We start from the raw sequence: 12,929 nt of genomic DNA, 5'->3' as shown, positions 1-12,929 counted from the left end.
CTGCGGTGGACACTAGGGCCACTGGCCGGGCTTTCCACGCCCTGCCCCACTGGATGTTGAGGACAGTGGAGCGGACAAGCAGCTCATAGTCTGGTGGGGGCAGTTGATGATGACAACCCAGTGTTGGGGAGGGAGCTGGTGGAGCAAGAAGAGGAGGGACTGGGACTGAGGGGAGATTCCACGCAAGTCATAACGTGCCGAAAGGGCTGTGAGCAAGGGTTTGACCTTTCTAGGAGCCAGAGGACTGACGTGCAAGACAGGGATGAGGTGGGGGGTGAGACTGGGAAGGTCCCCAGAGACCAGCTTCGGGAGGTCCTTGGCATTCTGGGGAATCAGGCCACTAAAATGGGAAGACGCATGAGGCTGCTGGTGCAGCTGTGTGGGTGTGAGGTGACCTGGGAGTAACACAGGCCCTGGGGACCAGCGGGATGCGGGGGATGAGGGGCAGGGAGGAGCGGGGATGGCCTGGGTGCGTGGAGGGGAACACAACTGGGAACATCCTAACACACACGAGTCATCATGTCCCCACTGCGGGAAGGTTTGGGGCACCTGGACGGCTCAGCTGGTTAAGCGTCCTCGATTTTCGGCTCAGGTCGTGAGATCGAGCTCTGTGTTGGGCTGAGTGTGGAGCCTGCCTGCGATTCTCCCTCCCCCTCCCTCTACCCCACTCCCCCATGTGCACGCACTCTCTCAAATCTTAAAAAAGGGGTGGGCGGCCTTGTCACCCCCTTTTAAGAGAAAACAATGCCAGAGAAAGAAATTACCTCCTCAGTCTCACGGGCAGGAGGCGGCAGAGCCAGGATCCAAACTCAGGTCTGACTTCCAAGCCCCACTGGAGGGGCACCTGCTGAAACGTACTTGATATGGGTCCGGATCGCTAGCTGAGCCAGGAAGGAAATGCTTCGAGCCAGAAGTCTTGCCAGCACGTCGCCCAGGTACACAGATGAGATCCGTACGACCCCCTGGAGGCCCGCAGACACCAGGGACATCCTGGCTTCTAGTCTCACACCAAGGTCCAACCAGACAAGGACAAGTCCCGGGCACACAGGGAGCCCTGCTGGCCCAGCCGTTCCTGCAAACCCCCAGCTGGCAGCACGTCAGAGGCCACCTCCTCACCACCCCGTGTGGCTCTAGTTTGGCCGGCTGGCAGCCCCCAGAGCCAAAGACAGGGTACTCTGTCCGTGAACCTTCCAGACAGCCACCACCTCCTTGTTCGTCTTCTCAGAGAACCTCATTTTCACGGCACAGACCTCAACCAGCTCTGCACGACCTCCAAGGGGTGGGGGGCTCTGGCCGACCTCTGAGGTTCAGTCCCGCTCCTCAGGTCCAGGGATTTTCCACAGGCCAGGGGGAGCTGCAGATGCCGGCAGCTGTGGTAACCCTTCTGGGGCTCCTGGGGCTGTTGACCTCCAGCATGGTCAAGCCCAGGGGGCGTGGCAGGAGTCCCTGGAAGTCAGGGGCCCAACTCCATCTCTGCCACTAAATCCTCCTTTCTGACCTCAGGCCAAACCCCTGCTTGGCACTGGTTACTGACCTCTCAGGACCGTATGCAAAGGATGCTGGTGTTCACAAGGCGGAGTGCCTGTGACGAAGGGGTGCGGGAGCAGGGACAGGCACAGTGGCCGAGTCTGCAGGTGGCTCACGTGATGGGCTAAGCCTCAGTTTCCCTGCTGCCATCCCCACCAGGGTGGTAAGGATGGCATGAGGTCATGCCCGGCAGTCATGCCAGGTATTGGGATGCTCCTCCCAGCACTGAAATCCTGACACTGTGAACACCAGGGGCACCTGGAGGGTAGGACAGGGAAGCACGGTGCTGCTGCTATGGACCGTGGACCGGTCCCTGGCCACTCTGGCTTAGGGTCTGCCACACTTGGGTTAAAGGAGGGGAGGGACGAACTCTGTATCCCGAGGTTTCTCCTAGCTCAGATGCCCAGGGACCAGTCCCCACACCCGGCTGGGTGCTGCCTGAACCTCGTGGGGCGGACCTGCCTGAGAGCAACACCATGCCCTGCTGGGGAAAAGGGCCCAGGCACAAGGGCCCAAAAATGGATCACAGAACAAAGATTACGATAATGTCAAGTTTAATCTGCCAAATATACAAGTTGGACTTGCGGAGTATGTTTTGCCTGGGTGCTGCACAGTAAACAGGTTTCTTGAAATGATCAACAGGGAGGGTTAAGAATGGGCCCTAGCGCTGGCCAGAAGGGTGGGGATGGGGCAGGAAAGGGCAGAGGGGACTGGCTGGGGACGAGCCGTGACCCTCAGGGACCCACGGGCACGGGCTCCCAGATGGCAGCCCCTCTGAGCGAGCACCCAGGCAACACAGATGGGGGCCGGTTGTTGCAAACTTGTCAGCAGCTGCCCCCCCCCCCACAGTCAGCCCCTACCGGGCAACCTACGGGACAAATGGAAGCTCTTCTTACCCCACCTCCCAGGCACCCCCAACAAGAGTTCTGAATTCTAAAAACAGCAAAAACATCCGAATGGTTACATATGAAATGCTGTCCCCCATCTTTCTGTCTCAAAGATAGCAGCCGCCCCCTCCCCCCAGCCCTCCCCACCATCCCCCCAAACAATTTCTGTGCCAAGATGAAAAGGAGGCCCCAGGCTGCGGGGGCTCCTTGCCGTGAGGGGCTGCTGCGGCGGCGGTGCCAGGACGGGACAGGCGAGACTCGGCAGAGGGCCTGGCGGCGCGGCCGGACCCCTGGTGCCTCCTCCCGCAGGCCGTGCTACTTATTCAGGGACAGCGACTGCATCCGTTTTCCCGACAAAGTCGCATCATCCTTTGCTGAGGGCGGGAAGGGAAGGGCAGGTGTTAACGTGACACCACCCCTCCGACACACACGCGCCCGCACACCCCGGGAGCACGGCACTGAGGGCTCAAAGACCACAGAAAACATTCGGGGCAACGGGCTCAGCCGGCAGAGGAACAGGCCCGGGGGAAAGAGGGTTCCTGTGGAAGCCACTGCACCCTGGTGTCCAGTTTGGGGGACTGCCCCCTGACAGGCCCACCACACAATCTACTGAGCAAAGAGGAACCTCTAACCACCCCCAGGCAAAACCCTGCAATTACACCCTTTCCCCGTGGGCGCTGCAGCCTCCAATCAGCAACAACAGTCCAAGGCCTTTCCTGCTTGAGGTCTGTGAGCAAAGAGCTACCAGTGGGGAGCTGGGATAGCAGGCTACCTCCAGTGTAGTGTAACAAGCCTGGGGCAGCTGATCTCCCCCTTCTAGGCCTCGGTTTCCTCGTGATTTGGTGAGGAGGCAGGACAGCAGATCCCTAAGGGCTCTTGTGACCCCACATGTACAGAGGGGTGTGTGAGACCAGGAGGCATAGTCATGAGTCAAATGCTCCCTATAAACCAGACCAACTCCCCACAGCTCCTGCCACCAACCTCTAACCCTACTGGAGGGGGAGCAAGGGAGAAGAGGGAGAGCTGGGCCAGATTTCATCCGGGGTGCACTGTGAGGTCCAGCCCACCCCTGCCCTACCCTCTCAAGCCCCTCAGATGGACAGCGGTTACCCGAGGCAGCTCTCCCCACTACACAAGACACCAGATACCTTAGCAAGACCGTCCAACCTTGAAGGTCTGCCCTAGCTGCGTCCCTGAGGCTTCCATCAGCTGCTGTGCACGGTGCTCTGCTTAGATTCAAACTATTGTCTGACTCCGGGCTGCTGCTGGACCCTCCCAGCACCCTAGGACGTGGTATGCAGGAACGCCCACCTCCACGTGACAAGAAAGGCCCATGCATGTACCCACAGGCTGGGTCTCTAGCCAACAACCCAAACCCATTCCATCACACAATGAGGACACTGAAGCGCAGGGTTTGGTGGCTTGCCCAGAACCAGAGTCAGGCAGCCACACGAGCTCACAACTCACCTTTCCTCTCTTCTTCTTTCTTCCTGGCAGCCTCTTCCCGCTGTTTCCGGATGATCGCCAGCCGGGCAAGGTCAGCTTTGGCTTGCTCTGTCTTCCCAGCTAAATGCATTTTCATGTAACGCTCTTTTGCTTTCTGCTTCTCGATTTCTTCTCTGTTTGGACAAGATGGTGTCACAGGGGACATCTTCACAACCATTATCAGCTGAGCTGAATGTGGAAGCCAGAATAGAAGCCAAGTCCTCGGGCCTGAGGCCCAAGTGGAGGAGGGCGCCCTGGCTCCATGTGCCCCCTTCGTGATGGACACTCACCAAACAAGCAGAGGCATGGGCCTGGACCTCTGATGGACAGACTTAAGGGGCTGGAGGAAGTTCAAGTGGGGCAGCAGCTTCCCCAGACAACAGAGGATGGGGGTGAGCTTAGCACAGAGTGAACAATGTCTGCACTGGGGGGAAGGGGGTACTAACTAGGGTCTTGTGTCCACAGTGAGAAAGGAGGACCAAAAACCAAGTGAACCACTGTTCACTTGAGCAGGAGGAGGAAGGCACTGGAAACCACATTCTGTGAGGGGTAGAGAAGGGAGTGAACCAAGTAGCCTCGGATGGGAACCACACCCACCCAATCTCAGGTCAACAGAACATAGCACATTCTCAATCAGGCCAGCTCAGATGTGTAAGAGGCTGCCCTCCAGGGCGTGAGCCCCCACTGAGGAGGGTGTGGGAATGAGAGCTAGACTCCCACAGGACAAAGGTGTCAGTCACCAACCCACTAGGCAGAGAAAGAGGTGATGGAGGATCTTCCTCCCAGGCCTGAGATTTTTGAACTGGAGTGGGCACACTTTTCACTGTGCTATTGGATGGTCCCACTTATACCAGGTTCCTGGAAGAGCCAAGTACTGGAGGAGGGGGCAGGGAAGCCCTGCCTAGCAGGAGCCTGGGGGAAGGACCCGGCCTCCCAGAGGCCTTCACAGCACACGGCACTGAGTAATAAGAAACAAAACACGGGGACAGGCCCGACAGGAGAGAAGACCAGCCACCGAAAGTCAGGAGACTCTGGATAAGACACGTGCTATAGAGATGAGACTAGAATACCTCTCAGTTCAGCAGATCCTACCCTGGGAGGTAGGTGCAGAGCCAGGAGCCTCTAAGCTCAGCAGTAGAGATCCAAACCGGGGCAGGGGGGGGGGGGGCGGGGCGGGGGGGGCAGTAGGCCCTGGAGGCATCTGGAACGATGAGCAAGGCTACCCAAAGGCTCTGCAAAGCCCCCTCAGTGAAGGCTAAGTGCCAGGCAGGATGCTGGCCTTTATGGCTTTTCACTCTGCAACCTCAAAAAGCGGGGGTAACACTTTACCATTGAGAGGGAAGCTACTGGAAAGCTAGAATCCTTAGCAGCCTCTAATCACACCCTGAGCTCATGAGCCTTCCCTGTGGGGTTTTCTAGACCCTTCAGCCATCATGGGGTTAGCACAGGAAGGCAGAATTAAATCCTAGCAGCCCAGGAAGGAAAAAAAAAAAAAAATAGGGCAGCTTTCCCTAAAGGACTTCAACCTCTTGTAAGGCCCCTGGTATCAGCTGGTGGCCATCCAGAGTTAGGGCACTACTTGTCAAGCAATGGCCATGTGCAGAGCACTCCAGCACTGTACTGAGACCCTCACACAACCCAAGAAGAGGCTGTCCGCAGCTCCATTTCCACCTGGGACTTGGGGAGCCCTCGGGCAGCCAGCACACCTCTCTGCACTGTGCTGCCTTCTCCCACGCCCCACGGCAGTGACACCAGAAGAATGCAGGCCAGCAATGGTCAGATCAGGCCAGAGGAGGGAAGTGTCCCTGGAATGGGGTGCCCTGGAGGAAGGGACTATAGCATAACCCTCCGTATCCCTGGGCATTACTTCAAGTGCAACGCTCAGGTCCGAATCTGTTGTTCTGTTTTTCCCTGCTGGGTTCCTACTGGTGGAAAAAAAATTATTTTTGTTTTGTGTTTTTGGAGAAGCTTCTGTAGAGCCTTTGGGGAATGAGATGAAACAAAAATAAATGCTGTAGTTGGAGCCCTGACCCAGTCACTGGGAACCTCAGAGCCCAGGAGGGAAGGGCAAGGGATCTGAGCGCCTCAGCCACCCCCCCAACTCTGCTCCACCCCGCAGGCCAGCCCCCGGCCCATGTGCCCAGGTCCCAAGCCCAGCAGCAGTGATTACCGTTCTCTCCTTGAAAGTTCCTTGGGCCCATCCAGGTCCAATTGTGTGACCTTTTTGGTTGTCTGTGCCACCCGGTTAGGGTTCTCGATGTCGATGAGCCCCTCAACACCTTTGCGCTTTTGCTAAGATGGGACAAGAAGCTGGCTGTTGGAGAAGTTTAGTCCTGCCCCTGAGGGCCACTCCCACCATCTCCCAACAGCCCAACTGGACAGGGACAAACTCCTGCTCCACCTCTGGCCCAACATGATGCTCAGCCTGAGCCTCACAGTGGGAATAGCATTCAGGAGAGTCTTCACCAGCCTGGGAGGTACAAGGACGGTGAGTGCACAGGACTAGAGCCCAACCTATGCCGAGTCCCAGCAACCCTGGATTATTCTCTCAGTTTCGGAGGTTCAAGAACAGAGACACAGGACTAACTAACTTGCCTAAGGCCAACCAGGAAGTAGACAGCAGGTAAGCTGAGAACCCAAGCCCAACTCACAAGCTCTCAACACAGAGCACTACACCCCCACTGCAAGCCCAGCCCCTGCAAGCAGTTTTCCATGGAATCTCATGGATGACTGCAACAGCACTGCTGGATCCCCAGGGCAGGCTGGGCCAAGGATGTTCTCAGGACCAATTTCAACTCCTAGCCTGATGGGACGGAAATGACTTGAGAATGAGCCATGAGATCACAATCAGTTCTAGTAAGCTGCCCCTCCCACCTCCCCTGGGGGAAGTTCAGCAAGAGCACAAGGCCTCGGGCGCCTGGGTGGCTCAGTTGGTTGGGCGACTGCCTTCGGCTCAGGTCATGACCCTGGAGTCCCGGGATCGAGTCCCGCATCGGCTCCCTGCTCGGCGGGGAGTCTGCTTCTCCCTCTAATCCTCCCCCCTCTCATGCTCTCTCTCATTCTCGCTCTCTCAAATAAATAAATAAATCTTTAAAAAAAAAAAAAAAGCACAAAGCCTCAACGTAACAGGTTGGGTCCAAGTTTCAGGTCATGTCGAGCCCAGCTTTTAAGTGATCAAGGAGACAGCTTCCAAGCAGCAGTGAATCTGACACAGAGCTCCAAACACCAATAGCCAATCCAGCTACCTGTAAATGCCTCCACTTGGTTACTGACATCGCGAAGTGAATGTGCCTCACGCACCCTGCTCCTTCTGATCATCCTTAGGCCATAGCCTTACGCCTCCTTCCCTCAGCCCCTGAAGCCACCCCTCGGCAAACCCCAATGAGCCCATCTCTTAAAACGTGTGGGGCGCCTGGGTGGCTCAGTTGGTTAAGCGACTGCCTTCGGCTCAGGTCATGACCCTGGAGTCCCGGGATCGAGTCCCGCATCGGGCTCCCTGCTCAGCAGGGGGGGTCTGCTTCTCCCTCGGACCCTCTTCCCTCTCGTGCTGTCTCTCATTCTCTAATAAAATCTTTAAAAAAAATTAAAAAATTAAAAAAAAAAAAACCGTGGTGTGATTCTGCCCACTTGTCTCCACTGCCACTGCCTCCATCCCAACACAAGCCACAGTTTCTTGTCTGGAGACCTGTTGCCATTTCCCTGCTTATAACCTCAACACCCTAGGATTTACTCTTTGCAGAGAAGCCAAAACCACCTTTTAAAAGCAAATCTGGTCATCTCTCCCTCCCACTTCAAGGCCTCTACCAGCTGCCCCCCCAACCACAACAGTGAAACCCAAACCCCTTCAAGTGCCACACAGGAGCTGCCCTTGCGAACCCCTCCTCCCTCATCCCTAGCCACTCCTCTCTGCATCCACCAAGGCACATCCCCAGCAGCCTCCTGCTGCTCCTGTTCCCACCCCAGGGCCCCCATTTCGCTAATCCAGCCACCTAGACTGCTCTGCACGGTAATTTTCACACACCTGGCTCCAGCCCTTTTGTTCAGATCTGTTTGAAAGCCACATCCTCACCACACACTACTTCACATACCCACGATCACAGTCCGTCTTGTTCATGATACCTGCCACTACTTAAAATTATGCTGTCCGTTTACTTCCTTTTTGCCTGTAACTCCCTATTAGAACATAACCCCTTCTGAGCAAGGACTCTGTCTGCATCTACCATTGGAAATGGTAATCAACAGGCACTCGATCAACGTTTGCCGACTGAATGAGTCCAAGTCCCAGGCCTCTACTGAACGCAGTACCTGGTAATCGTCTTCTTCATCTTCACTCTCATCTGAGTCTAAGGATTTCTTCTCCTTTTTGGGGTCACCTGCAGCCCCATCTCCACCTTCTTCCCCTTGTTCCTCTTCTTCCTGTTTCAGAAATGGACAACCTGCAAAATCAAAAATGCACAAACCCCCTAGACAGTGACCCCTGCTCCCATCACCTCCAGACTGTGGACCCAGAGAAATTAAGCCCCAGAAGGCTGGGACCAAGGAGGACAAGGGTCCTACTCTGAGACCCTGGCTCCTAGTAGGGGACCTGGGTCAGAGGCAGCCTATCTACTCGGCTCCACAGCCTGAAAGCCATTCCCACAGTCCATCCTGGGTGAGAAGTTCATCTCCCAGGGTCAGGAAAATTCAGCTGTGGGGCTGGAAACCACAGTCCTGCGCAGCTCCCCTCCTGCTTCCCCAGCTGCCACACGCAGCTGCCAAATCCTGGGCCAGTCCTCCTCTGCTTTCCACTCCCACAGTCAATAGCAGGCCAGCCACTCCAACCTGCCCATGCAGAGGCCTTGCCGCATTGGCTTCCTAAGACAACACCCAACATGCCGCTTCCTTCCACTTTTTTTGCTTCCCCACCAAAACTATTCCTAATGAAAACAGTAGGTCCTTCCCCCTTAGCACTTGCCCACACATTCTCCAAGGTCCTGCTTAGCTGCCAGCCCCTCCCTCAAGCCCTCCTCCCCTCTCTCCCAGAACACGTGGCCTCTCCCTTCTAGGGGCTCCCAGGCACTTCACAGCTGTCACTCATTGGGCCTGACTTATGCTCTTTTCGGCCCTTATCCAGGGGCAGATCTAATGGTGTAGTCAGGGATGTGGACATCAACGATGATGGAAACATTCTATTTCCTGACAACAGGCTGGAAAAAACACTGCAGGAACAGAGTAGAGTGAACTACTAAGCTCAGACTAGAGGCGGAAGGGTGAACAGCGTCAGTGAGAGTCACAGAGAAGATGACGTTCAGCAAGGCCTGGAAAAACGAACAGTACTTTGCCTGCTGGGGGTGTGGGAAGGCAGGGCATCATGTCATGCTGGGTCTGGCAAGAGGTCTGGCATGGCTATAGCAAACAAATGGGGACTCCTGGGTCGCGGATGGGCTGAGCCTGGCGGAAGGACAGCTCCCAGAAAACAGGAACACAGGACCAAGAACAGAGACCCACTAAGGCAATCACTGCTAAAAGACCAAAGTTCTAATTGATTCAATCAGAAGATGGCTCTCCTCTTCACTGTCGGTTGTTCTGGGACACCTGCCTGCTGCCCATGCCCCACCCCCACCCCGAACCTCAGGTGCTGGCTTCTTCCTAGGAATAGGTGGTCTTTGCCTGGCCTCTCGCAGGTAACCACCCTGGGCCACTCCAGTGGCCTGGACAGGCACGTACTCACCCTGGCCTTCTGCTTCTCAGCCTGGAGCTGTGCGTCGATCTCCTCAGGGCTTGTGTACTGCCTTGCCCGGCCTTTGTGGCCTCCCTTTCTCCCTGCACAAAGATTGGCAGTTTAGGAAGATGGGAGGGAATCGGCTTCCTTGATTGCCCTGAGTCCCAGGGGGCTGTGTCCTGCTTGAGGTGCTCTCATCAGAGGGTGCAGAGACCTCACCCAGCACCACCCAAACCTATACTCTCCTACCTTCACATGTTCAAAGGGACCAAAGGGGCAACATGTGACCACCTGAGGCAGCCCCAAACTGTGTGCTGCACGTAGCTTCCTACAAATGAGACCCAAGGGGAGGATATGGGGGAGGGCACACTGCACACAATAACTGGCCGAATCCCATGGTCCCTCAGAAACCAAACACAGTGCACCGAAATGCAGTCAGAACATGTAACACTCACATCCTGCTGTGACTACAGTGGTTTTTAAATGTTCTGTCACAGCCATGCACTCATCTGATCCTCAGAATAAACCTATGAGGAGTCACAGCTGGTCCTGCTCTGCACACAAAAGACACTTAAGATTCAAATCTCAGCTCTACCACTTGCTAGCTTTCGGCAGGTACTTAACCTCTGAGTCTCCGTTTCTCCATCTGTGTCCTTATCTTGTAGAGCGTTCAGGCGAACCAATTTGTTAACATGTGTAAAGCTCTTGGAACGGTGCCTGGCATTGAATAAGCACTACGGAAACGTACGCTACATTTGTTACTTTTCTAATAGAGTATTTTGGCAGGAGGCAAAAAAGCCACTGACCACATCAGTGATTCACTATAAATGTCAGAGAATATAATAAAATACTTCACGTTCACCTAAGTGGTATGGTAGAAAAAAAAAAAAAAACCTAAAACCTACTGAAAACTTTCTTCCGCTTGGAGTAAGCAGCAGAGCCGGCAAAGTTAAAAGTTGAGAATGAAGCCGACTACCTTCTAACAGTTAAAAATGTGACTGTAAATTAAAGCTCATCTAAGAGTATCAGTTTTACAGTCTGACCCTCTTGAGCGAAGACAAGAGACTGACCCCTGCTGAACCCATCAGCCAGTTTTATAGCAGGATAGCACCTGCTCTGCTGGTCCTGGAGGATGCTGGGGTTGTGGCCTCAATCCATCCCCACCTCTTCTGGAAGCTTCGGCCCAGCTGACTTCCAGCGAGTGTCTCACTGAGTGCAGAGAATCTGTAATTAGACAGCCAGAGCTTCTCTGGACTCCAGAGACAGTAGCAGAGATACCAACCTCCTCTTATTTCCTAGACAGCAGCTGCAGAGCCGTAATTGGGCTGCTACAGACCACACCACCCATTTTTAATGACTACCTGGGTTCCCAGGGGTCTCAGTCTATGCTCATGAAAGTCCTATTTTGAGAGATCAAGCCAGCCGTTAAAAAAAAAAAAAAAAAAAAAGACACCCTTTCTTGCCCTCTTAATATTCCAGGCAGTAGTCAAAACTCAAAACTGGCTACTATAGGCTCTCATCCAGCACACCCGGCTAAGGGAGACTGACCTTAGTTTGGCCTACCATAACTTTTATCAAAAGCTGCTCCTGCCTTTACAAGTGTTTCACGTTTACACAATGGAAACAAAGAGGGCATCCTTTTCTCTCAGGGAACTTTATACTTTAAAATAAAAAAAAAAAACCTTTTCTTTTGCTTTTCAAGCAAATCAACACAAGCAAGAAACGCAAATCGTATCTGCCAGTGAAGCTTTTCACAAGCCAAAGATCAAGTCACTTAACCAAGATATTTAGGATTTTCTAATTCTAACCTCCAACCTTGGCTCAAAGTATCTATGAAATAGGACCCTTAGAGCCAGAATTCTGGAACCGAAAGGGTTCAATCTCCTCCTTTTGTGGAACACAAGACTGAGAAAAATGGAAGAGACGTGGCTCTTCCTACCACAGATGGAATCAGTAGAGAGGTAGGTATAAATGGATTCGGCTCTGTAACCCCCAGTATCTCTGCGAGTAAAATCAGGAAGTCATTTAGGTTTGAAAAAAACTCCAAGTAGATTTCCTGTGGGCTGAAGCATCTTAACCAACATGACACATGAGCCACCACTATTAAGCGAACATCTGTTCTGTGCCAGGAGGTAGCCGGGCACTTTGAGTGCTCTATTTTTTATGACCTCTATCTCCAGCTCTCCAAGCTAAGGGTTATTAGCCAGGTGCTCCAGATGAGAAAAACAGGCTGGAATAAAGTGATTTCTTCCAAGCCACGGGGTTGGACAGTGACACAGCTAGACTTCAAGAACTTCTGACTCTTAGGGAAGAGAGAATGAAGGACTGGTCTACCGTGGATCCTCTATCTTCTCGGCCAAAAAACTGACAAAACCCTACAAATAATGCTTAATGGGCACTTAACGACCGCCCGGCGCTGTGATGCGCACTCCACGTGGATTACCTAGTTTAAGCCTCCCACCTGTACTATGAGGAAGGTACAATCATAAGCCCGGTTTGCAAATGAGAAAACCCAAGCACAGAGAGATGAAGCGACTGGCTCAAAAGCACACATGGAGCCGCTGACGAATAGGGGCGGTCAAAGCCAGGTCGGCCAGGCTCGAGAGCATCAAGTTAGGTCTCATCCGGCAGGCCCGGCTCGCCCAGAGCTCGAGAGGGCCCACGTTTTACGCGCAAGGCAGAGGGCCCGGCACAGGCGCGGGACGCGGTGACTCAGTCCCCGGCGAGTCTAGAAGCGGGAGGAAACTCCAGATCCCCCAGGCCAGGAGAAGGCGCCCTAGATCCGGCCTTCCGTGTCGGCGAGGACCCGGAGCCTCAGGGTCTCCCCAGACCCACGAAGGAGGGGCTCGTGGCCACTCCGGTCCTCAGTTTCTCCATTCGGACAATTGGGCGTCGAGGCCCACACCTGGCCCTCAGCCGGCGCGGACGTCCTCCCTCCGCGCCATTCTCCGAGACGCCCGCGGGCTGAATGAACAGCGGGTGCCGGACTCGGGCAGCCCCTCCAGGCCCGCGGGCCACGCGCGTTCTCCCCTCACCTCCTTTAGGCATCGCGGCTCCAGCGGCGGCGGCGGCGGCGCCTCGAACTGACACCGGAACCGGAAACACCTCGGGCTCGACTTCTTCCGACCGGCCCAATTTTCCTCAGCGCTCCGCCGCCGCCGCCGCCGCCGCCGCCGCCGCCGCGAGGGCCGGGGACCTCAGGGAAGCCGGCGCACGGGGACTGTCCAGCGCGTCGCCTGAGTCCAGGCTCGTCTGCACGCTGCCCAGGCAACAGCGCTTCCGGTCCCCCCCGCCCCGGGGAGACGCGTGAGCCTGCCGGTCTCCCCGAG

General features: G+C 55.1%; 1 protein-coding gene across 1 annotated transcript; it reads right to left on the bottom strand.

The window, feature by feature from the left end:
• Nucleotides 1–2,064: 2,064 nt before the first annotated feature.
• PDAP1 (PDGFA associated protein 1) lies at nucleotides 2,065–12,790 on the bottom strand. Its single transcript, XM_027610992.2, has 6 exons — nucleotides 12,636–12,790; nucleotides 9,610–9,701; nucleotides 8,205–8,315; nucleotides 6,070–6,191; nucleotides 3,882–4,033; nucleotides 2,065–2,788 (listed from the first exon to the last, which is right to left on the bottom strand). Exons 1-6 carry the CDS (start codon nucleotides 12,646–12,648, stop codon nucleotides 2,730–2,732), a joined length of 549 nt encoding a protein of 182 aa, XP_027466793.1. The 5' UTR covers nucleotides 12,649–12,790; the 3' UTR covers nucleotides 2,065–2,729.
• Nucleotides 12,791–12,929: the final 139 nt, after the last annotated feature.

Source organism: Zalophus californianus, chromosome 10 (assembly GCF_009762305.2).
Source record: "Zalophus californianus isolate mZalCal1 chromosome 10, mZalCal1.pri.v2, whole genome shotgun sequence".
NCBI classification, from domain to species: Eukaryota; Metazoa; Chordata; class Mammalia; order Carnivora; family Otariidae; genus Zalophus; species Zalophus californianus.
This window is presented reverse-complemented; position numbering and strand designations above follow the sequence as displayed.

Excerpts from the sequence above, each read along its gene's own strand:
- PDAP1 (XM_027610992.2), bottom strand. Across the intron at positions 4,034-6,069 it reads GAACTTTCAAGGAGAGAACG|AGAAGAAATCGAGAAGCAGA; the intron begins GTAATCACTGCT and ends TTGTCCAAACAG. Across the intron at positions 2,789-3,881 it reads GAAAGAAGAAGAGAGGAAAG|CAAAGGATGATGCGACTTTG; the intron begins GTGAGTTGTGAG and ends TCCCGCCCTCAG.